The 23,159-nt window shown below is 41.2% G+C and overlaps 1 protein-coding gene across 2 annotated transcripts; it reads left to right on the top strand.

Moving 5' to 3' along the window:
- Positions 1 to 3,626: 3,626 nt before the first annotated feature.
- On the top strand, positions 3,627 to 11,189 carry LOC148846678 (2-oxoglutarate (2OG) and Fe(II)-dependent oxygenase superfamily protein). 2 transcript variants are annotated; one of them, XM_088953725.1, is made up of 4 exons: positions 3,862 to 4,926; positions 5,142 to 5,463; positions 8,387 to 8,489; positions 10,773 to 11,189. In XM_088953725.1, exons 1-3 carry the CDS (start codon positions 4,442 to 4,444, stop codon positions 8,453 to 8,455), a joined length of 876 nt encoding a protein of 291 aa, XP_088809851.1. In that variant the 5' UTR covers positions 3,862 to 4,441; the 3' UTR covers positions 8,456 to 8,489; positions 10,773 to 11,189. The 2 variants fall into 2 exon arrangements, with proteins under 2 accessions (XP_088809850.1, XP_088809851.1); XM_088953724.1 differs by lacking the exon at positions 8,387 to 8,489 and having other exon boundaries at positions 3,627 to 4,926.
- The last annotated feature ends 11,970 nt before the right edge of the window (positions 11,190 to 23,159 follow it).

Below are 23,159 nucleotides of genomic sequence, written 5' to 3'. Positions count from 1 at the left end.
GGAGTTTTCAGGGATGAAGAAGGTCTAATTTTTGCCATGTATTCTGATTCTATTGAATGGGAGGATTCTCTAAGAGCTGAAATATTGGTTGTTCTAGAAGCGGTAAAAAGAGCCCAATAGTTGAATATCAAAAAACTAATGGTGGAAGGTGATTCTAATCTGGCTATCAATTGGCTGTAGAAGGACGGTTTCAGTTTGTGGAAATTTCTGAATGAGAAAAAGAAAGTTAGATAGTTCCCTCAAAACATGGAAGTCAAGTTTCAATGGACTAAGAGGAGTGCCAATTCCTTGGCAGATTCATTGGCCAAACAAGGGGTGGGAAGAGTCAAGTTTTTATGGGCAATATTGTAAACTAAAATGTACCTTTTGGGAGGGTTAAGAGATTTTACCCCTCCTCTTCTTGTATCTTTTTCTCTTAATATCTTTTAATAAAAGTTTCTGTTGTTTATCAAAAAATATGAAAAATACAACCCAAAAAAACATAATCAGATAGTGGAGCCACACTCAAAATTCAAATTTTAAAATCATTAAATTGTGACAATTAGATCTGCTTTTAAAGATGACCAATTACCAATAATTTTATTCAATATTCCATACTGTTAAAAGAGAAAAATATATTCACTCCATGAAAATTCAGTTATTTAAGTTATATGAATTCGTAAATGCCCATTCAAACACGTTGTGACTTATCAATATTATGAAATCATTTAAAACCAAGTTTTTAGGAGTTTTGAGGCGAAAGCCTCGAGCAAAATACACCCAATGCGCCAAAAAGGGTGTATTGAATATTGACACTTTGAACCATTCACATCTTTTTTATTTCTTTTTTCAAAGTTTTGCATTAAAATCGTGGTTAGTTTTATGTTATTTAATTATTAAAAAGAGTTTTTTAAATACCTTAAAAATGAGTATCAGTACCCCCAAGATACAATGGCATATTGTATCAACACTAAACCTTGCATGGTTAGAATCTTTATAGTTTTTTTCCCTAAAATCTAAAAGCTAGAACCAAACAATATAGTCAAAACTTTAAGCTTAGGGATATGAACTAATAGCATTTTAAGAATAAAGCATTCTTATTTCGTTTCTTGCACTTGTATGCATTAGTGAAGAATGACCACCTATGTGATGCAAAATAGATCATCAAATATGGGGCAAGTGGGCAAGTGGGTAAGAATAAAGCATGGAAAATATGGAATATGAACTAAAGAAAGCTATTTTTGTATACATTTATATGCATTTATTAATTATTTGTATGTTTATGTATTTGTTCAAAATGCCAATTTATACAAAACAAATCATTTTTCTTAAATTTATATTTTACCCCTATTTAAACCTTCATGTTTAACATTAGCATGCCAAACAGTTGAGGCCTAAGCCTTGAACGTTTTGAAGCCAAAGGCCCAAAGGCGTAAGCCTCAAACAACTTAAGGCCTAAGCCTTGCTAGTGGGGTCGCCAAGCCTTTTTTCCTAACCTCACTTCAAGGCTTAGGCCTTTGGCCTCGCCTTAATAGCCTTTTAAGACAATGCTTAAAACAATCAACGAAATACTAAATTTATGTTCAAATTCAAAAGAGGCAAATTTTATCTAACTAAAATTCTATAAGTTTTTTACCAAAAGAAATATAAATTTGTAGTGATTATTCATGCTTTTTAAAGTAGTCAAGATTTTTTACTTATCAACTATTTTGAATTTATTTAAAACAATCAACAAAATATCAAATTTGTCCTCAAATTCAAATCTAAAAGAACCCAATTTTGTTCAACTAAGATGTATAAATGTATAGATATAGATATTTTTTTGCTAGATTTATAGATATAGATATGGATAAAAATTTATGAAACCAACCAAACCATACCCTTGCCTTCAAAAATAATCAAATCATCCCCCTTCCCTCTCTCCCTTGCCTTTTTGTTAGTGGGACGTTAATTTTTAACGGATCCGGCCACTTGTCATATAGAGCTTTCCAACCTCACAAGAATCGAATCCTTCAACAAGAATTCGATGGATGTAGTGTGAGCACGGCTTCAGATCAGCCTTTCTCTAAAGACTAATATCAAGAACACTTCTTGATCGCTCCTACGGTGGAGATCGAACTGGCAATGGCGACAGCAGGAGGAGGGCGCAAGAGAAGAAGATGGAGCAGTCTTACTGTAGCTGTCTTCTCTCTTTCTGTGATCTAAGGTCAGTTGTAATGAGATGAATGGAGGTTCGCCCTCCTCCTCCTTTTATAGCCTTAAAGAGAGCTCATAATCTCTTTAGGAGTTTCCTAATCCAAATTTGTATTTGGATCAGGAGTTCTCTTTAAGAGATAAGGATAAACCCTTATCTTATCTGCAGATTAGATCAACCCTCCTAATCTTATTAGGAGTTTCCAAATCCAAATCTGTATTTGGATCTAGACTCTCTGAGTGGATAGGGATAACTCCCTATCCTATATGTTGATCCCAATCCCAGATTTGCCCCTCTCTTTAACTAATCAAATTAGACTAGTTCGAATTGGGTGTTAGGCCCATTAAGTCCATATGCTCACTTAGCTTCCAATCTGCTGCCCAGTTAGGTTTTCTTGTATGGCATGGGACCTAAACATTGATCTACACATCAGCCACATGGGTTCAGCCTAGCATCTGTTACAAGGCCTGGCCGTATTCACTGTTATGGGCAATGAACCCCTGAGCCCATCACCATGGGTTTTTAATGGGCCCAACACTTACACTAAGCGGTCCCTGGGCCAAGCCACTTTATAAAAACCCAGGGACTGTGGGCAGATGCAAGATTAGCCTATCAAGTATTACCCTCAATGGTCTTACACTTAACCTCTTAGCCCATAATGATCAAACACTGCCCGACAAGAGATGACCTATCCCTCGGCTTCAAGGAACAATGTTGCACTCTCTACTCACATGGATCCCGGGAATTAAAACATTTTGCAAACAGTTTGAAACCGTAATATATATGTATATCTTTATATAAATATATTTTTCAAAAATTCAACGATTGAAATCGGTTGCCTACAACTTTGGTTTCCATCAGATAGAGTGCATCCCCAATCATTACCTTTGTCCAACAAAGGGGTTGATCCTGTCACTATGATCACCCACTCAGATGAATTCTTGGACTGTCTCAACATACCCAGGTTTTGACCCCCTCTAAGGATATCACTGATTGGCATATCAAAGACAACCTAATCCGACACCTAGTGCAGTATCATAATCGAGTTTAGGGGTCAGGTGTAACATTCTAGTTTTGCCCATCAATCTCCAAGGTGTAGGGCAATACTGGATTCTAGTCCGGTTCAGGGTTTCAAGAAAACCCACACTGCATGTACCTCAGGTCTTACCCTAGCAGCTGAGACAAGTCACCCCAACCAACTTGGCGGCACATCAGTGTTAGCCTTGGTCGGATAAATCTTCCTAGATCTATCCAACGACTGTGAAGATTCTAACCTAACACGAGTCTCATATGTGTCCAGTTTAATGGTATTACACAGAAACACACCATAATAATATGAACCAAATATGTACTTTATTCATTTACATTAAACGTCATAAGGTACATCGTTCTGTTTGGAGCTAAGGGCATACATTGTCTAACAAAATGACGCTAGATCCAAAATACAGGTGTGGGCTATTTGGAAAAATCGAAATAAAAAAATTTTATTAACATTGCGAGTCCTCCTCAAGTAATTCTAGGTCGAGCCTTTCATTTGTTTATGGAATTCTTGGAATTAGAAAAAGGTGCAGACATAGGTTCCCTTCACAAGATTTGGAAGCCCATTGTATGATCTGCTCCGCTCATGATAGCATTAAAATCAATTTTGATGCTTCTCATATCTTAGATGGTTCTTGCACTGCTGTGTGTATTGCCCATAATCATCTTGGTCATGTCTTGGATAGCAAAGCTATCAAGATTGGATTTTGTACAATTAATCAAGCTAAAGCGTGGGCTACTGAAGAGACGTTAAGATAGCCTTAAAATTCTATCAATTTCTGATCAGTATCGAAGGCGATTCAAAGTTGATGATTTCGTGCATCAATTAAAACACGAAACCTCCTTTATAAGATGAAGAACACTAGAGCTGCATTAGGATGAAGAACCATTTACTAGAAGGCTTGTCTTTCCGCATGTCTAAAAAAAGTGAAACAGGCCGCATATAGGATTGCTCGTGAAGCCCAAATTGCTACTACGGAGTTTGTATCATTTAACTTATCTTCCCTTCCTCCTCTTTTTTCTATTTGTTTATATAACTGCTGGGGCGCACTATCTCCCGTTTGTTGGCTCTCAAGTTTTAACATTCTGTGATGTCGGTATGAGGCGCGCTCTGTGAGGAGCGGATTCCATTTCGTCGGGCGAAGCTTTTCCCCGTTAGCTGCAGCCTGCAGGGAACAATAAAGCCGGCCGAGCCGAAGCCCGAAGGATATCGTCTCTGTCCGTGCAATAATGGAAGTTGTCGCAGGAAAGCCGTTGCGAGTACAAAGTCTTGCACAAGCTGGCCTAGCAAACGTGCCGTCTCAATTCATACAACCACCCGAAACTCGACCTTGGTCATGGGGTGAAACGCCAGATTCGAGAATCCCCGTGATCGATCTCTTCCTCTTCGACCCCCAACACTCCGACGACGTGCGTCGGAATCTCCGGCAATATTGCAGTGAATGGGGAGCTTTTCAGGTAAGAAATCATGGGGTCCCACAGCGATTGCTCGACGACATGAGGAGAACGGGTCTTTCCTTCTTCAACGATTGCCCCATGTCTGAGAGGTCCAAGTACTTTTGCGATCCAAACTCTGCAGCTTCAGAAGGTTATGGAACCCGAATGCTCGTGAAAGATGACAGCGTTTTGGACTGGAGGGATTACTTCGATCACCACTCTTTGCCGCTTTCTCGTAGGAATCCCACTCGCTGGCCGGACTTTCCTCCCAATTATAGGTTAGCAGTTTAGCACTATTTGGGCTTCTCTTGTTTTGCGTAAAAAGACAAGTTATATAACAAGATCCTGCAAATTTTAGCGCCTGCAATCAATTCAGAATAGTAAAGGGAAACTTGTTAAGTTTGAATAATTGAATCCTCAGTATTAGGGTAGGGGCTTCATTCGACAGTCTCCGTTTTGATGTCTTAATTTCGATTTTGTTTACTTTAAACAGAGAAGTTGTAACTGAGTACAGTGATCAAATGAACTCACTTGCTCAGAAGTTGTTGGGATTGATGTCGGAAAGCCTTGGCCTATCATCATCGTGCATCGAGAAGGCAGTTGGGGAAGTATACCAGAATATCACCATCAGCTATTACCCGCCTTGCCCACAGCCAGAGCTTACTCTTGGTTTGCAGGCGCATTCTGACATAGGTGCTCTTACTCTTCTGATACAAGACGACGTTGGGGGTCTTCAGGTATTAAAGTATGGAAAATGGATAAACGTACAACCTTTATCCGATGCGATTGTCGTCATTTTGGCCGACCAAACTGAGGTAATGCCGACTATTTACTTCATTGGATGCTTTGATTTCCACGACTCGTAATTGCGGCCTTAGGGGGTTCGTCAGTCACTGCTGCTATCTGTGTCAAGTTTACTTCGTGTGATTGTATTCTTATCGATAGTGTGGACTGAGTAATTCCATGACTCTGGACCTTGATTCACCTTCGTTCTTCAATCTTAGCATATAGTTGTTGTGTACTTGTGTTGTCTCTGGCACCATAACATTTGATTGATCCACTGACAAGAGACAACATTGGTCAAATTTAGAGTTCTAGAAAGCCTTATATTCGACAGACCAAGAGGGCAGAAAGAAAAGATCAAAGATTTCCTTACTAGAAAGTAGGAAGTGGATCTCTTCAAAATTAAACGAAGCAATTCTTGCTTAGTGTTTTAGCTGAATCAGGCCAGTAGACGATGTTTTAGCAACATAGTAGTTTCTTTCCTTTTATTCATGATAAAAATGTTTACCCATGAGTGGGACAGACAAAGTCAGAGTAGTTAATTTGCATTTTAAAGAACACTAGGGAACTACACAGCATTTTCTCTAGTCCCATCTGGAAAAACCTTTGGAGATCCGTATCTACCATGATTTTCTCACAACTGAACTGATCGCAAAACCCACTTCCCTGTAGGGTTTCAGTACTGCACTTGGGTCTCTCTCTTGCTGTTTATCAAGACTCCTATACCCAAGGAATCAGGATGATGTAGAACCAACTCAATTTCTGCCATTTGAGAAGAAGGTTGAATGATCTTTCTTGATTACGACTGTATTGGCTTCTTGAAGGAATAAGAAAGAAAATAAAGAGAGAAAGAAGAGAGAGAATACCTGGAATCACTGATGGAGTACCTAAAATCACTATAGGGTATGGGAATCAATCGCCATAATTAGCATAAGCTCAAGAAAACTAAATAAACTTCATTGATCTTTGTGTAAAACGTCCATACATATTAAAGACTCTGAACTCATAAGAATCCTAGGATTCAAAACTGTTAGACTCATAAGAATCCTAGTAGGACTCAAAAACAAATGTCTACTATCCTATTTCAATTCAAAGAAGACTCGATAACTTTTATTTTACTATTCAATGACTCTAAAACTTTAAACGCAAACAAACTATTACTTGAAAAATCAGACTCTATCATTGACTGTACTATCCTATTTTACTATTCAATGAATAAAATACCCCTTGTGCCCAATACAGTCTAAATCTCAAGTACCTCTTGTAAGGCTTTCTTCTTCCTAGAATAAGTCTTTAAGGGTTCTGATCGATCCCTATCACAGGATTTCCAAGTGAGTACCCATCGAAGGTCTATTTTATCATGCCTAGTGTTGGAAGTTCTGAAACCTGCTTTAAAGGGGGTGCATGATGGGAAAAACCAGATACTACTTGTTAGATTTGACAATGAATCCATAGACACTCCTTGGCATTCTTCTCTGGCAGGCACTCGGAAACCAGCTTAATAGTGGCCATTTAAATGATTGGTTGTGGTTCCAATACTTTATCATTGACGTTGTTTGCGTGTTTTTCTTTCCCAAGTGCTTCATAATGCTACTGCCATGCACTATTCTGGAAAGTACACCAGAACCGCTGGTTGGACCATACATGACCCAGTACATATAAATTAAAACCACCCATGTCTGGCAAATTTTCTGACTGAACCATCTGATTAAACCATGAAGCTGGAACTAGACCCCCCCTTCCAGTTAAATTGCTGGCCCAGTTTACAAAACATTGCTGCTTTGTGTTCCTCCAGAGGATTTTTCCCCTTTCGGTGGGAGTAGAAGTGGGTTGAGAATAGAAGCAACAAATCCGAGGTTAGAGTTTCAATTGATTCCTAATGAAGGCAGAAAATGCTTCCATACATTCTAAGTAAAAAATCAAGATTACAGTTGGTTTTCTTGGATATAAACCCTAGTTTCTGGTTTCTGACTAGAAAATTAAGTAATTTTTTATGTGAAATGGATTGTATTTTAGCTTGTGGAGGTCGGTCTATTAGTTCACTTCATAATATGCACTTATTTCTTGGTATGTTGATCATAGTTCATACTTCATAGGATTTAAGTCATAAGCTAGTATTTGATTATTTTGAACTTTTGCTTGTACAAAACTTTATATGGATAAAACCAACAAAAAAAATCGTATGTAACTATGAATAAAATCTTGAGCAATAGTCATCTTTTAGTAAAAGGATGTTCATCTGAACATGGTTTACAAGGTCTACTGAATTTAATCTAATTTGAAGTGCTTTATAGATGAGGAATCAATTATTATTAGAAATTTATCATGAACCAAATCTAATACTGAAGTATTTGCCAGATCAAAAATTAGCAATCAGTGTTCACTATGCTTTCTTAAGTGGTTTTGTTTTTCTCCATTTAAGTGCTGTGATAATTTTAAGAAATTCTACTTTTTTAATTAGAAATTTAAGTGCTGTGATAAGTCATATTAGAAATTTATCATGAACCAATTATTATTAGAAATTTATCATGGAATTGATGTTATTTATCAAAAAAAAAAAAAACAAATCTTCAGTATAAGTTGTATGCTTCAACTTTTATAAATGCCATGTAGATCCCTGTCTTGTTTGAACTTTGTAGAACCCGTGACTTAAGAGTTATCTTTTTCAAATTATTAATATTGAAACTCAGATTTTCTGTCATTCAAATACAAGTTCTGCATAAACTAAAGAAGAATGTAATAATACTGTTTAAATATATTTGGATACAGAATAAAACATAATTAAAGGCTAGTGAGTGCACAACAAAACATTTCCTTGTGTGTAGTTAGAAATAAATTTTTCCCTTGCTTTTTTTTTCTTTTTTTTTTGGGGTGGGGGGTGGGGGGGATGATTTTGTTATCAGTAACTGAAATTTTTTCTAAAAATGCTGAAATGTACAATATGTATTTACACAGATGTGTTCTGTACAAGATACTCCATCTCCATGTGGAGCAGATCCCTTTTATCACCCTCACTGCTCCTAGAGCCCCCAAAAAAAAGAAGTGATTTGTTGCCGAGGTATTCACTATTCACCCTATCTGCTTATCCTTGGTTAGTGAATCAGTCATCTCTTTGGCAGACTACATCGAGAGAGATGCATTCAAGGCACCTTTCCAGATGACTTGCTGCTATAATCAAGTGTGTCAATTCTCCATGGTCTCTATATGTTACTTGATAACTTGATAGACATGGTATAATGTTCTTCAAGGTTCCCTCTCACTTCATGAAAACATTGGTGGTGGTGGCCAGTTTTAATCCATGTAGTGTGTCTAGTAGTTCTTCTCTTGTGGAGGTACCCTTTCTATTGGTGAATGATTTTTTGCAATCTCCCACATATCTTGCCTAAGGTTTTTTCCCTTAACAATCACAATACAGCCTAAGGATGGCTAGAAAATTAAGCAGAAGCAAAACATCAAAGCTGAGATCCTTCAGGGTAAATACTATTCAAAGTAGCAGGCTGAAGCATAGCTACTAGCTAATTAAGAAGATTTAGTAGGAAAGAAAAACAGGTTTGAAATCTGAACCCCAAAAATACAGAAAAAGAAGTAATTTGTTGCCGAGGTATTCACTATTCACCCTATCTGCTTATCCTTGGCTAGTGAATCAGTCATCTCTTTGGCAGACTACATCAAGAGAGATGCATTAAAGGCACCTTTCCAGATGCCTTGCTGCTATATCAAGTGTCTCAATTCTCCATGGTCTCTATATGTTACTTGATAACTTGATAGCCATGGTATAATGTTCTTCAAGGTTCCCTCTCACTTCATGAAAACATTGGTGGTGGTGGCCAGTTTTAATCCATGTAGTGTGTCTAGTAGTTCTGCTCTTGTGGAGGTACCCTTTCTATTGGTGAATGATTTTTTGCAATCTCCCACATATCTTGCCTAAGGTTTTTTCCCTTAACAATCACAATACAGCCCAAGGATGGCTAGAAAATTAAGCAGAAGCAAAACATCAAAGCTGAGATCCTTCAGGGTAAATACTATTCAAAGTAGCAGGCTGAAGCATAGCTACTAGCTAATTAAGAAGATTTAGGAGGAAAGAAAAACAGGTTTGAAATCTGAACCCTTGACTACTTCGAGGGCCGGTTTATGGGAAATAGCTTTATTACATCGCCTCAAACAATGCCAAAACACTGTGGACAATAGGCAGGTCTCCCCTCTATCTATTGACTAGAACTCTTACACAGACTGAAAACTACTGGAACCACCGCTAATCCCATTCATACTCAAAAGTTGTACTGCAGGACTCCTAATGGAGCCACCACTAATCCCATTCCTACTCGAAAATTGCACTGAACCCTTGACTACTTCCAACAATGCCAAAACTCTGACTGGATGATAGGCACAAGGTCTCTAATCCCATTCAAAGTCAAAACTTGTTCTGCATACTACAAACAATCAACATGCTATAAGGTTACTTTAGAAACAATATTAGTTGAAGTATTGAGCTAGAATTCAACATCAGACAAAGACAGCAACTTAAAATCAACCAATAGACACTTAAGGGAACTGTGCTTATTTCTAAGACACTTAAATGCGGACTTCTAAACTGCTAAAACTACTCATTTGAAGACTCAACCACTTGTGAAAGTTCCAAATCTCTGTGAAGTAGCACCTTTCTTTAGTCTCTTAACTAATGGTTTATCCAGAAATATGAGGCCCCGTTTGGTTCACAGGAATAGGGGTCCGGAATTGGAATGGGTATTCCAATTCCAACTGTTTGGTTGGGCGGAATTGGAATCCCATTCCCATTCCTGATGGAATGGCATTCCCCCATTTGAGGGAATGGTCATTCCCTGCTCCTCCCTTGGGAATGAAATCCCATTCCTGCTGAGTCCAATTTCCAAACAGACTATGGGAATAGACCATTTTGATTCCGATTCCGAAGGATTTTGATTCTGATTAGAAAGCATGGTCTTGACACCTTTAACAGAAACAAATAGCGTGCTCATAAGGACAATGTAGCATTTGGCTTCATCATTATAATAGGGTAGATCTAATGATGCAACATGCACTTATGTCCGTTTGACTTGTGAGAATAGGGGTTTGGAATTGGAATTGGAATGGTTTTGATTCCAAACATTTGGTTGGGTGGAGTTGGAATCTCATTCCTATTCCTGGTGGAATGGTATTCCCCGTTTGAGGAAATGGCCATTCTCTATCATTCTGATTCGGATTAAGGATTCAGATTCCGACTGCAAACTGAACGGACCCTTAATATTTTTAGCATTTTGTTGAAGAAATTGTGCTATTGATTGCCTTCGCAAAACTTTGTCCTACTTTCCTCGCTCCTTTGTAGATTATAACCAACGGGAAGTATAGAAGTGCGGAGCATAGAGCAATCACAAATGCGAACAGGGCGCGCCTCTCAGTGGCAACATTTCATGATCCTGCCAAGACAAGGAAGATATCCCCAGCTGCCGAGCTTCTCAACAACTCCTCCTCTCTTCCCAGATATCGTGAGGTTGTGTATGGGGAGTACGTTTCTTCGTGGTACACCAAGGGCCCAGAAGGAAAACGGAATGTCGATGCCCTTCTACTTGTCCACTAGAAACTAGATACTTAATTCTTGTGTTATCAGTTTCAAGATTGACAACAATTATGAACTGAGATCGTAGTTGCTGCTTTCAAACTTGCCAATTAATGTATTATTATATATTTTTATGTTTAGTTCAAAAGAAAAATACAAGGAATCAGTACGTTTTTGTTTGATAAACTACACATGCAGAAGTTATTGATGTACCACCAAAGATACAAGAGAGCGGATCTCAGATCTCCTCCCACTCATATTTAGCAAAGCAGTCGGTTCAACCAAGGAATCTTCCTCCCCATGGCAAAATACGTTCGGATCACCTGCCAACAAAATACGTTCCAACACCCAATCAATACAATCTCACACATTGGCGGTGGTGGAATGTGTTCTATTGGTAGGAGATCCCAATTCAAATTGTTTGGCCTCAAGAGCCCGGATTCCCTCCTTACAAAACCCTGCACGCACCTTGAAAGCACTAAGCAACCACCTGCACATTGCAAGTAATTCGGATTTGGTCCTTGCAAAGCTGTTTTCAATCTCTTGCAGCCATGCATTGGGAATATTTCCCCATAAAAAATCATCTTCACTCTGTACTTGTATGTTTTTATTCATGGGCAGATGTTCCCATGCATGCATGGCTATAAAGAGCTGTGAGGATGGTCTTGTGAGGACCAAATCCAAATTTTATTGGGAGTATGTCATGTACATGTGTGTTGAATTTATGGGGAGATGTTTTCAGTGTGCCAATGGGTGCCAGTGCTTTCGGGGTGCATGCAGTTTTACTTGTGTAATCATATGCATAATGAGAAATATATTTTTTTTGTATTTGCTTTTATCTATCTTTTAAAATTATGTTAAATTAGATGGTTGATCTCGTGGTTTTAAAACTGTCGTTGATTTGCATGATTGAACCGTTTGACCTAGAAAACTGGTCAGATCACTAGTTTCATTTTTTTCCCTTGACTTGCTATCTTGAAAAATAAACGTTGAAATGGTCAAAGAATCGTTGACATGGGGCGATTGAATCATGGTTTTCAATTAAAATTATTTTAAATTAATTTAGATAAAAAATAAAAGAAATAAAAAAGACAACTTTGTCTTGAAAGCCTATTTGATAATTCACTTTAGGGTTTACTGTCCTTTTTCAAGTCAAGGATTCAAGACTTGCAATGGTTGGAACTAGAGTATGCAATTTTGTGTTAGAAACCACCATTTGAAGTGGCAAGGATGACTAAATTATGTTTCTTAACAAAAGTAACTTATTAATTTAATGTTAATTTCACAATAATAATTAAAATTTTAAAATAGCTTAGTCTAAATTAATTAATTAACTAATTAACTATAAAGAGAGAGAGAGAGAGAGTCGAGGGCGGGGCAAGGACTTCATTCCCTATCCCCGATAGGGTATCTTTATTAATCCCCATCCCCATCCTTGTCCATGTCGAGGTAGTCTCTATCCTCATCCCTGTTAGGTTGGGAAGGTCAAGTACCTAGCGAGGGTGGGGAAAATTATCATTCCTAATTTGAGTATGGTTTACATAAAACAAACCCAAAATAACTAATTAATTAATTAGTTAAAAATATACCTAAGATCTAGTCATGTAAAATAAGTTAAGTATATTAAATAATTATTATATTTATTAAAGTTAATTATTTCAGTTAAGTATAATTAATCAATTAATTTAACAAAATGTTAAAGTTTTTTTTGAAAAATAAAAAAAAATGTTAAGTAATTAGTGCAATGGTTATATCATTAGATTAGTAAATAGAATGGATAAATAATGAATAAGTTAACATAAAAGATCCCTTTACTTTTTTATTAAATTGCAATAATGTCCTTAAATGAAGTTATTGGCCTGAGTCATTTTATTGATCAATTCAGTTATCGAAACACTTTATTAAATAAGGTTCAACTCAGTTTAATTAACCCAATTCTACTTATAAAGGACAATGAAAAATGTTAAATATCCATGTTATCCAGGCTTGTATTTAATTAAATAAATAAAAAGAAACTTTCAATATGAGCCTAAAAGGGGAAGAGATGGAGAAGAAGTCGAACAGAATAGGGCTTCATAGTCTCAAATTGAGAGAGAGAACTTCCACCCTATATGTTTAATTCATAATGAAAAGTAAAATTACAATACTACCCCTATATATAGAGACTTGAGAATAGAGACAAAAAAACACTGATTTAAAGAAGATAAAAGACTAAAATAACCCTAGAACAAAGTTGTATTTTAACACTCCCCCTCAAGTTGGAGCATATATATCATACAACTCCAACTTGTTACAAATGTATTTCATCCGAGCACCATTCAAGCCTTTGGTAAACAAATCAACTAGTTGATCTTTGGACTTCACGTATGGGGTAATGACTTCTCCACTGATCACCTTTTATTTAACAAAGTGACAATCCACCTCTATGTGTTTGGTCCTCTCATGGTACACTGGATTGGGAGAGATATGAATGGCTGCCTGGTTGTCACAAAATAGATTCATAAGGTTTGTGACTGATATTCCCATCTCTTGTAACAATTGTCTCAACCACACCAACTCACGTGTAGTGTGGGCCATGGCTCTATACTCAGCCTCAACACTACTCCTGGCCACCACATTCTACTTCTTGCTTTTCCAAGTAATCAAATTCCCTGCCAAAAATGTGCAATAACCAATTGTTGATTTCTTGTCAATAACCAACCGTGCCCAATCAGCATCTTTGTATCCTTCCAAGGAAAGTTCTCTCTCTTTCTTATACAACAACCCTTTACTTGGAGCACCCTTCAAATAGCGTAGAACTCTAATAATACCTTCTCAATGGATTGTGCTTGGATTCTTCATGAATTGGGTCAATAATCCAACATTGAAGGAAACGTCTAGTCTTGTAATGGTTAAATAAATCAGTTTTCCAACTACTCTCCTGTACTGTCCAAGATCAGTTAGGTGCTCCCCCTCATTATCAGACGTCTTCACATTCGAATCTATAGGGGTATCCATTGGCTTTGCCCCTAAAAGACTAGTTTCTTCCAACAAGTCAAGCACATATTTCCTTTGTGAGAGAGAAATTCCCCACTTTGACCTTGTTACTTCTATGCCCATAAAATATTTCAAGTGCCCAATTCCTTAGTTTGGAACTAGCTTTGTAAGAACCGTTTGAGCTTTTCAATTCCATGCTCAAGTCCTATGGTAATGATGCCATCAACATAGACTACCAACACAATCTTCCTAGAGATAGTATATCTACTGAACACTAAATGATCAACCCTATATTATGTCATCCCAAACTATTGTACTACACTATTGAATCTCCTAAACCAGGCCCTTGGAGATTGCTTCAACCCATAAATTATTTTTTTTTTTAGCCGACACACCTTACCTTCCTCCCCCTGAGTGGCATACCCTGGAGGTTGCTCCATATACACCTCCTCCTTTGGGTCACTGTGAACAAATGCATTTTTAATATTCAATTGGAACAACGGCCAATCAAAGTGTGCAACCAAGGAAATAAGCACCCTGACCGAACCCATTTTAGCTATAGGTGAAAAGGTATCAGTATAATCAACACCATAGGTCCATGTATACCCTTTGGCTACTAAGTGTGCTTTATATCACTCCACACTACCATCGGCAAGATGCTTAACAATGTAAACCCACTGACAACCAACTGCTTTCTTCCCTAAAGGTAGAGAAGTGAGGCCCCAAGTATGATTAGATTGAAGAGCATGAAATTCCTCATCCATCGCCATTTTCCATTCCGGAGAGAGAAGAGAATCTTGAAGAGATCTAGGAACAAACATAGATGATAGAAGGGATACAAAATTTCGATAGGATGGAGATAAATGGGCAAATGAAACATAATGAGATATATGATGTTTAGTACAAGCATGCTTACCTTTGTGAAGCGCAATGGGAAGATCGAAATGAGATAGATCCATTGACAGAGGAGTCACTAATGGTTGAGATGGAGCTGGAGAAGGATGAAACACAATACCACGAGGGTCATGAGCATACACTCGATGGATCGATGGTCGCATTGACTCTTGAACAACAGGAGCATACATAGACACCTCCTCCATTGGTAAGGGAAGAGGAGGTGGGGATAGAGTATCAAGAGAATTAGGCTCAGTTGAGGAAAAGAAAGGAACATTTTCAAAGAAGGTTACATTAGAGATAACAAAAGAGCGCTGAAGGGAAGGACTATAGTACTTATATCCTTTATGGGTCCAAGAGTATCCTAAAAAGACACATTTAAGAGCACGGACATCCAACTCATCCAACGCCAACCCCAAGTGATGAACAAAACAAACACAACCAAAGACACACGGAAGCAAAGGGAATGGAGATTGAGAAGGAAAGACAATAGAAAAAGGAGATGAGCCACTTAACATGGGAGATGCCATATGATTAATGAGAAAGCAAGAAGTAAGAACAACACCGCTCTAGTATTTTTTTGGAACTAACATTTTGAATGAGAAGTGCTCGGGCAATGTCAAGTAAATGTCTATTCTTCTGCTCAGCTACTCCATTTTGTTGTGGAGTGGAGGAGTAGGATGGTTGATGTATTATGCCATGAGATTCAAAGAACATATGAAATGGACGTTGGAAATATCCTTTTGCATTGTCAGATCAAAAGTATTTAATGTAGATACCAAATTAATTCTTAATTTTAGCATAAAAAGAGAGAAATATATTAAACACCTCTGTACGAAATTTCATTAAATAAATCCAAGTCATTCTTGAAAAATCATCAACAAAGGAAATAAAATATTTAAAACCATTGTCAAATTCAATTGGACAAGGACCCCAAACATCTAAATGGATAAGTTCAAAAAGACTCGAGACTCTAGTAGATTCCCCTGGAACAAAAGAGACACGATAGTGTTTACTAAGTTGACAAACTTCAAATTGTAACTCACGAATAGACACAACCTCTGGAACATGACTCTTGAGAGTTGGAAGAGAGGGGTGACCCATCCGACAGTGCCACTGCAACGGTGTAATAGAGGAATGAAGAGTTGTTTGTGATTCACCACCATCAAGATAATACAATCCTCCAGTTTCATGCCCACCACCTATCGTCTTCCCCGTCTCGAGATCCTAAAAAATGCAATAGAATGGAAAGAATGAGATGAAGCAATTCAAAGATTTTATCAACTTACTAACAGACGTAAGACTAAAAGGAAATTTAGGAACATATAGGACCGACGAAAAAGTGAAACTAGAATGTAAAAAACATCACCGGTACTAGAAACACAGGAGGTAGTACCATCAACTAGAGTAACCGATTGGGCGGTAGAGGAGGGGATAAAGATGCAAATAGGTATGAGGACCCATTCATGTGTTATATGGCCCCATAATCAATAATCCATGGTTTAAAATAAGAAACAAGACATGTTATACCTGATTTTGCAAGAGTTGTAGTATTATCAGAAGAAGAAGAAGAAGACAAATAAAGTTTTTCATACTCTTCTCGGGTGATGGAACCATTTCTCTCTCCTTCCCAATACCTAAAGCAGTGGAGTCATCCCCTGTAGTACCAATGTTTCCTTCTACAGTAGCATAATTGGCCTAAGTAGATGGTGGGCCATGCAAATCATAACAATAGTTCACAGTATGTCCTTCCTGTCCACAATAGCTACATTCTTTGATCATTCCTCGACCAGCAACACAAACACCATGACCTCTAAAATTCCCATTGCTACCACCACTGCAACCTCCTCTCGCATCATGGTTACTCCCTTTGGGAGAGCTACTTCTACCACGTGAGCCACCTCTACTACCTCTGGTTGTGGCTAGGGCCGACCTCTCTAATACTAGAGAGCTATTTGTATGTGGACTCGTAACCCTTCTTACTCTAGAGAAAACTTTTGATAGTGTAGGCATGTCACTACTACCTAAAATCTGGGCATACACTAGTTCAAATTCAGACATCAATTTGGAAAGAAAACGTGCCACATCCAACTGATCTCTTTGTTGCTTTTGCACTTTAAGATTAATTGAAAGAGGTTGATATGAATCCAACTCATTCTGCAAACTCTTCAAGCAAGCATAGTACTCTTCCACACTCCTATCACCTTGCTATAGTTGAAAATACTCTTGATACAATTGATAGATTCTAATTACATCGTCTTGTCCAGAATACAACTGCTTAGCATGTTCCCCAATTTCTTTCGTAGTATCAAAGAAAATCAAGTTCACACTAATATGAGGCTCCATACTGATGGTGCGCAATCCGGCTGATCTTAACTGTCAATGACCTTGCCTTTGACTGGAGCAACGGGGAGCCTGAAATGGAGAAGATGAGGAAACTCCGGGGGGAACCCGGTGAGATTGCTCCAAAGCGCAAGTTAATATTCCCTCAAAGGCAAGATAAAACCAGATGGCGCAAAGTTCACATACCTTGTTCTTGGGGGGTAGGGAGCATTTTATAACCACTTCGCGCACTCACTCCTAGGCTTCTGTCAGGTCGCGTATGATTATTTCTATGCTCTGCCAGTCAGGGTGTCATCCCCTTTGCTAGGACAGAACCACCACTGCTCCTTGTCAGAGCCATCTCTGTAACTGGAGATGGCGGTGGCAGGTGGTGGTGACAGGTGGTCGTTTGAAGTGCAGCTATCAAGCGTCAGCTCCCAAGTCAGTCAGGTGCACCACCCCTGGATACGAACTTCCTCGGTGTCAGGCATGGTACGGCTATTCAGTTCGGTGTCCTGGAGGCAAAGTGCTGGAGTGGTGAGCGAGGTGGTCTTGAGTTCGGATAGAGGTGTGTCCCGAATTGCCATGGGGCATGCTAGTTCGGGTTATTGCCCTTTGTGTTTGGCTCGGGGCCTAAGGGAGAGTTCGGGCTCCTTGTAGGGAGTTCGGGCTCCTAGTAGGGACTTTGAACTGTTGGTAGGGAGTTCGGACTGTTGGTTCCTCCCTTTGGTGCTCGCGCCTTGGGCGCGCTGTTGTGTCGAGCTATTGCCTTTGCCACGTGTTGCGAAATTACGAGGTCGGGCCAAATCTACCTTCATCAATTGCGCCCCACTCCTCGTGCTAAGGGTCTTGCCCTGACGCGGGGAGTTTGCGAGGTGGCAGGTGGATTTGTCTCATACTTCGAATTTCGATAGCGTGAGGTGCGTTGTCAGGGTTCTTTGGGTTTCTCGAGCACCCAAAAGGAGGGAAACACGCCAATCTGCCTACAAATGTTGACAGACATGGTGGTGCATGCTTATTTCAAATTTCAAAAAAGCGCACCACTAGGAGACGTGACAGTGGGTCTTTTCGAATTTGAAAAAACACGTCGTTGCCGTTTGTAATGCAAGGAGACGTGCGTTGGTGTTCTATTAGTTTCAAAAAGACGTGCATTGTCGTTCTGCCAGTTTCAGAAAGACGTGCACTGGCATTTTGTCAGTTTCAGAAAGATGTGCGCCAATCACGTCTCGGTCTCAGGGGACGTGCGGTCAGCGCGACTGCAGGCCGTCGGATTGGCTTTGATCTGCACTGTTGGTTCTCGGTTACTATGGGTATAAATAGTGGGGGACCCCAATCACTTTGTCACTTCTGCGCTTTGCTTCTTGAGCTCGCATCCAAGTTTCAGCTCGCGTCTAGGCTTTTAGTTCGCCTTCAAGGTTTTTTGCTCATGTTCCAGTTTCCATAGTCTGTTCAAACCTTTTTTCGGGTGAGTAGTTTTCCTAGAATCCACCTTTTCTCCTTGATGTCTAGCTCGAATAGCTCAGATGGTTCTTCAAGTGGGTCTGATGCAGGTTCTACGAACTGAGTTGCATCCCCCGATGGCCTTAGCGAACCTGAGGTAGAACTTGAGGAAGAGTTTGAGCCCATAGGCCAAGCCGCCTCGGGCAGTTTGGCATCCACCTCTCATCGAGGTCGGATGTTAGACAAATTTGGTCCCTCGACCATGACGCCTAAGGGGCTCCAATCCCTTCTTACCTATTACAACTTGCTTGGGGAGTACACTTATTTCATACCTTCGGGTAGCTTTCCTTGGGAACACGGTCCTGAAGAGATCATGATATTCCAAGAGCAGCTTGTTGCGGGGCTGCGACTGCCTTTCCACGCCCTTCTTGTCGAGGTCATGAACCACTTCGGCATTACTGTAAGCCAGCTTCACCCGAACTCCATTCGTAACTTGGTGGGGACAATCTCCCTATTTTGCGAACAGGGCTTTCCTTTAGACTTGGAGATATTTTCTTCTATTTTAATACTTAAGAAGTAAGCGGGTCCCCTTCCCGGATGTAGGCGGGCTTATTACCTATCTCCTCACCCGGGTTTTAAGCTCTTACATGAACTTCCCAACAAGGTCCCGACATGGAAGCGGGACTACTTCGGGGTGCAAAGTGTACTAGGGTGGCTGTTTCAGACTGGGTGGGGGATGGCCGCCCCCGACTCTGGTGTTACGCTTGATAAAGAGATGGTGAAGGGCCTCTAGCAATGGGCACGGCTAGGGCTAAAATGTCATCAGTATCTGATGGAGGCCAAGCTCATTGCAGCCGGCCTGAGCTCGGGTAGGTTCCTTGCTCAAAGGTTTCTTGTTTTGTTTTGTTCTTTCATTTTTTCTGATGCCAAACTCTTTTTTGCAGGTGTGATGGACTCAGAAAGGACTCGCGGTGGGCACCTGTTTCAAGGCATGAAGAGGAGGAAGCAAGTCACCAAGCGAACTCGTGCCGAGCTGCCCCAAGATGCGGAGTCTCAGGTACCAAACTACCCGTTAGAGGATCCGCCCAGGGAGCCCGAGGTGGCTTCTCCAATGCAAGAAGCGGCAGGGGCCCCTTATGCCGAGACTACTCACATGGGGCTCCCGCCTACTCTAGTGCTCTCGCTTACTCTAGGTCCACTTATATGCAAGCTGGGCCCTTAGGCTCGGGAGCCCAAGGGGAATTCAGGAGCGTGTTGTCGCCGAACTATGCTCTTCAAAAGAGTAGGGAGGCGACCTTCCACAAGGAGGTCGCGACATTAACCGATCTTCCTTTGAACCAGGTCACCTGTCATGTTGCTACTTGTGCTATGGTGGTGAGTCAGATTTCTTGTCGGGCTTCTTTGCTTTTATCCCTCTTGTTTTCATTCTCTTCATCACTTGTTTTTTCCTTTTGGTAGGTGAACTCTTCTATCCATGCCTTGGCGGCCCAGGTGGAGAGGAGCTCGAGGCAAGCGTGAGCTACCAAAGAGGCTTTCCGTGCTGTCGAGGCGACTTCCCGAGCTGCTGAGGCGGTTGCTCGTGCTGCTGAGGAGGCTGCTCGTGCTGCTATGGCCAAGTAGGCGAGGTCTCAGAGAGATGCCGAGGCCATGGGGGTTGTTGTGAAGTACATGGCGGACCTGTGGCTGAATCTGCAGCATCAGGTTGAATACCTTTAGGAGGACATTAGGGAGAGGACGCAAATATTTTCTCAAGGCATCAAAGATGCCAAGAAGAAGGTCGTTAATGAGTACATCGCCTCGCCATGCTTTGATGACCTGATGGTGGACTCATACAGAAGGGGTTTTAAACTGAGCCGGTGGATGATCCGAAACACGTACCCCAAGCTCGATATCAGTGCCATATCCACTTCGTGCATAACTCAGGAGATGGCCAACGCTGCTGATGGTGAGCTAGATTCCGAGGGCGAGGCAGGACTTTCGGGTATTGTTGAAGTGCCTTCTGATAATGAAGAAGTAGCTTCGGGCCTGTGAAATGCAAATTTTTTTTTTCGAAATGTACACTCCCTTATTTTGTAATGGAATGACTTTTCTTTTGGTTAAGTGTTGGTTGTTCTTTCTCCCGAACTGACCATTCGCCCGATTGGTGTTTAATACTATCTCTAAGATGCCGATGTCTTTATTAGTTCGTCATTTTCGCTTCGCCTGAGCCTTTGGATGACACTTTTCTTTGCTTGCCTACTTCGCTTGAGCCTTCGTTAGCTCGGTATCCAAGTCCTTAGGCTCTGGTAGCGATTTCGTCTGCTTCGCTTGGTGGTTTATAGGTAGTATTGCCTTAAATTGACGATGTTCTACGCTCGGGGTACTTGTTTGCCCTCTAAGGTTTCGAGCTCATATGCCCCCCCCGAGCGCTCTTTTTACTCTGTAGGGCCCTTCCCAATTTGGTCCAAGTTTGCCCACGCCGGGTTCGGGCACCATGATCTTACGGAGAACCAGGTCGCCGACGCGGAAGCTCCGCTTCTTTACTCTGGCATTGTAGTACCGAGCTACTTTTTGTTGGTAGGCTGCTGTCTGGATGTGCGCGAGGTCCCTTACCTCATCCAGTAGGTCAAGGTTAGTGCGTAACTCGTCTCCGTCGCCATATGCTTCTAGTCGCAGTGTAGGTATTTCGATTTTCGTCGGGATTACCTTTTCGGTCCCGTAGGTGAGGTTAAAGGGGGTCTCTCCTGTGGTGGTTTTTTCTGTAGTTCAATGAGCCCATAGAACACTTGGTAGCTCGTCTGCCCACAACCGTTTAGCTCGGTCTAGTCGTGCTTTCAGTCTACGAAGGATGGCTCTGTTCATTACTTCTGTTTGACCGTTTGCCTACGGGTGTGCGACCGATGTGAAGTTCTAACGAATTCCCATATTTTGGCACCATTCTTGGAACTTGATATCATCGAACTGTTTGCTGTTGTCAGAGATCAGTACCCGAGGTAGCCCGAAGAGACATACTATGCTCTTCCCAAAGAAGTTTTGTATGTTTCGGGCTATACTGTTGCCAGAGGTTCAACTTCTATCCATTTTGTGAAGTAATCTACTGCCACCACTAGGAACTTTCTCCCACCTATTGCTGGCAGGAATGAACCCAGGAGGTCGATGCCCCATTGCGCAAAGGGCCATGGGCTAGTGAGGTATTTGAGGTCGGAAGCAGGCTGATGGTGGATATTGGCGTGCTTCTGACACTTGTCGCATTTTCTGATGAGCTCAACAGCTTCTACCTTCATCGTTGGCCAGTAGTATCCTTGTCGAAGTGCCTTTTGGGCGAGGGCTCTGCCCCCCAGGTGTCTGCCGCACAGTCCTTCATGAGTGTCGCGGAGTACGAGCTCGGCTTCGGCAGGTCGCAAGCAACGCAGGTAGGGGAGCGTGTAGGACCTTCGGTACAACCGTTCGTCTATTATGACGTATTTGGCTGCCTGGCGCTACACCCTCTTGGCTGCATTGCAGTCCGTAGGGAGGGTTCCATCTAGCAAGAAGCTCGCGAGTGGGTCAATCCAGCTCAGCTCTACTTCATGGACGGGAGCGACTTTCTCTGCCCCACTGAGAATGCTAGGCCGAGGTAAGTCCTCTATGTACACGATTCTCATGGTGTTGTGACTCGTGCTAGCTAACTAGGACAGGGCATCAGCCTCAGTGTTCTCTGACCTCGGGATTTGCCTGATGAAGTGTGACTGGAAGTTTAGCAGAGCCTCCTTTACTTTTGCCAAGTATGCGATCATAGAGAGCTTGCGTGCTTCGTATTCGCTTGTAACCTGGTTGACCACGAGCTGGGAATCACTGTAGATAACTATGTGCTTTGCTCTTACCTTTTGCGCTAGGTTCAGCCCGACTATCAGTGTCTCGTACTCCGCCTCGTTGTTGGATGCCGCAAATTTAAAGCGTAGTGCGTATTCCAATTTCGTGCCACCCGGGCTGCATAGGAATATTCCAGCCCCGCTGCCCTGTTGGTTCGAGGAGCCATCTACATGAAGGATCCAGGGCCCCTCATCCCAGTTCGCGCTTGGCCTAACCAAGAGAGATGCCACACTGTCTGCTACTTCACGGGGTTCAAACTCTATTGGCTTGGGAGCTCCGGGTTCACCCGAACTGGGGATCTCAGGCTTAACCGGCCCAAGGACTTCGAAGCTGAATGTGCACTCGGTGATAAAATCTGCTAAGGCTTGGGCCTTGATGGCAGTTCGTGGCTTGTACTGGAGGTCATACTCGCTGAGCTCGATGGCCCACTTTGTCAGCCGACCAGAAACCTTGGGCTTGAGTAAGACTTGCCTCAGAGGTTTGTCAGTCAAGATGATGACAGTGTGAGCCTGAAAATATGGGCGGAGTTTCCGAGCTGCAATTACCAATGCGTATGCTAGCTTTTCTATCTGTGGGTATCTTGCATCTGCTCCCTGCAGAATTCTACTAACATAATAAACGGGCCGCTGGACCCGATCTACTTCTTTTATTAGTACCGAACTAACCACCTCGTCGCTCGCCGAGAGGTACAGT

The sequence above is a fragment of the Nelumbo lutea genome, chromosome 7, assembly GCF_056320005.1.
Source record: "Nelumbo lutea isolate HS-2025 chromosome 7, American lotus-T2T, whole genome shotgun sequence".
Lineage (NCBI taxonomy): Eukaryota > Viridiplantae > Streptophyta > Magnoliopsida > Proteales > Nelumbonaceae > Nelumbo > Nelumbo lutea.
The sequence above is the reverse complement of the archived record's forward strand: the minus strand, read 5'-3'. Positions and strand labels throughout refer to the sequence as shown.

What these genes read in the sequence shown, in the direction of transcription:
- LOC148846678 (XM_088953724.1), top strand. Translation starts at nt 4,442, where the DNA reads ATGGAAGTTGTCGCAGGAAAGCCGTTGCGAGTACAAAGTCTTGCACAA. An exon ending in GACTTTCCTCCCAATTATAG is followed by an intron (nt 4,927 to 5,141) that starts GTTAGCAGTTTA and finishes TACTTTAAACAG; the next exon opens with AGAAGTTGTAACTGAGTACA. An exon ending in TTTTGGCCGACCAAACTGAG is followed by an intron (nt 5,464 to 10,772) that starts GTAATGCCGACT and finishes GCTCCTTTGTAG; the next exon opens with ATTATAACCAACGGGAAGTA.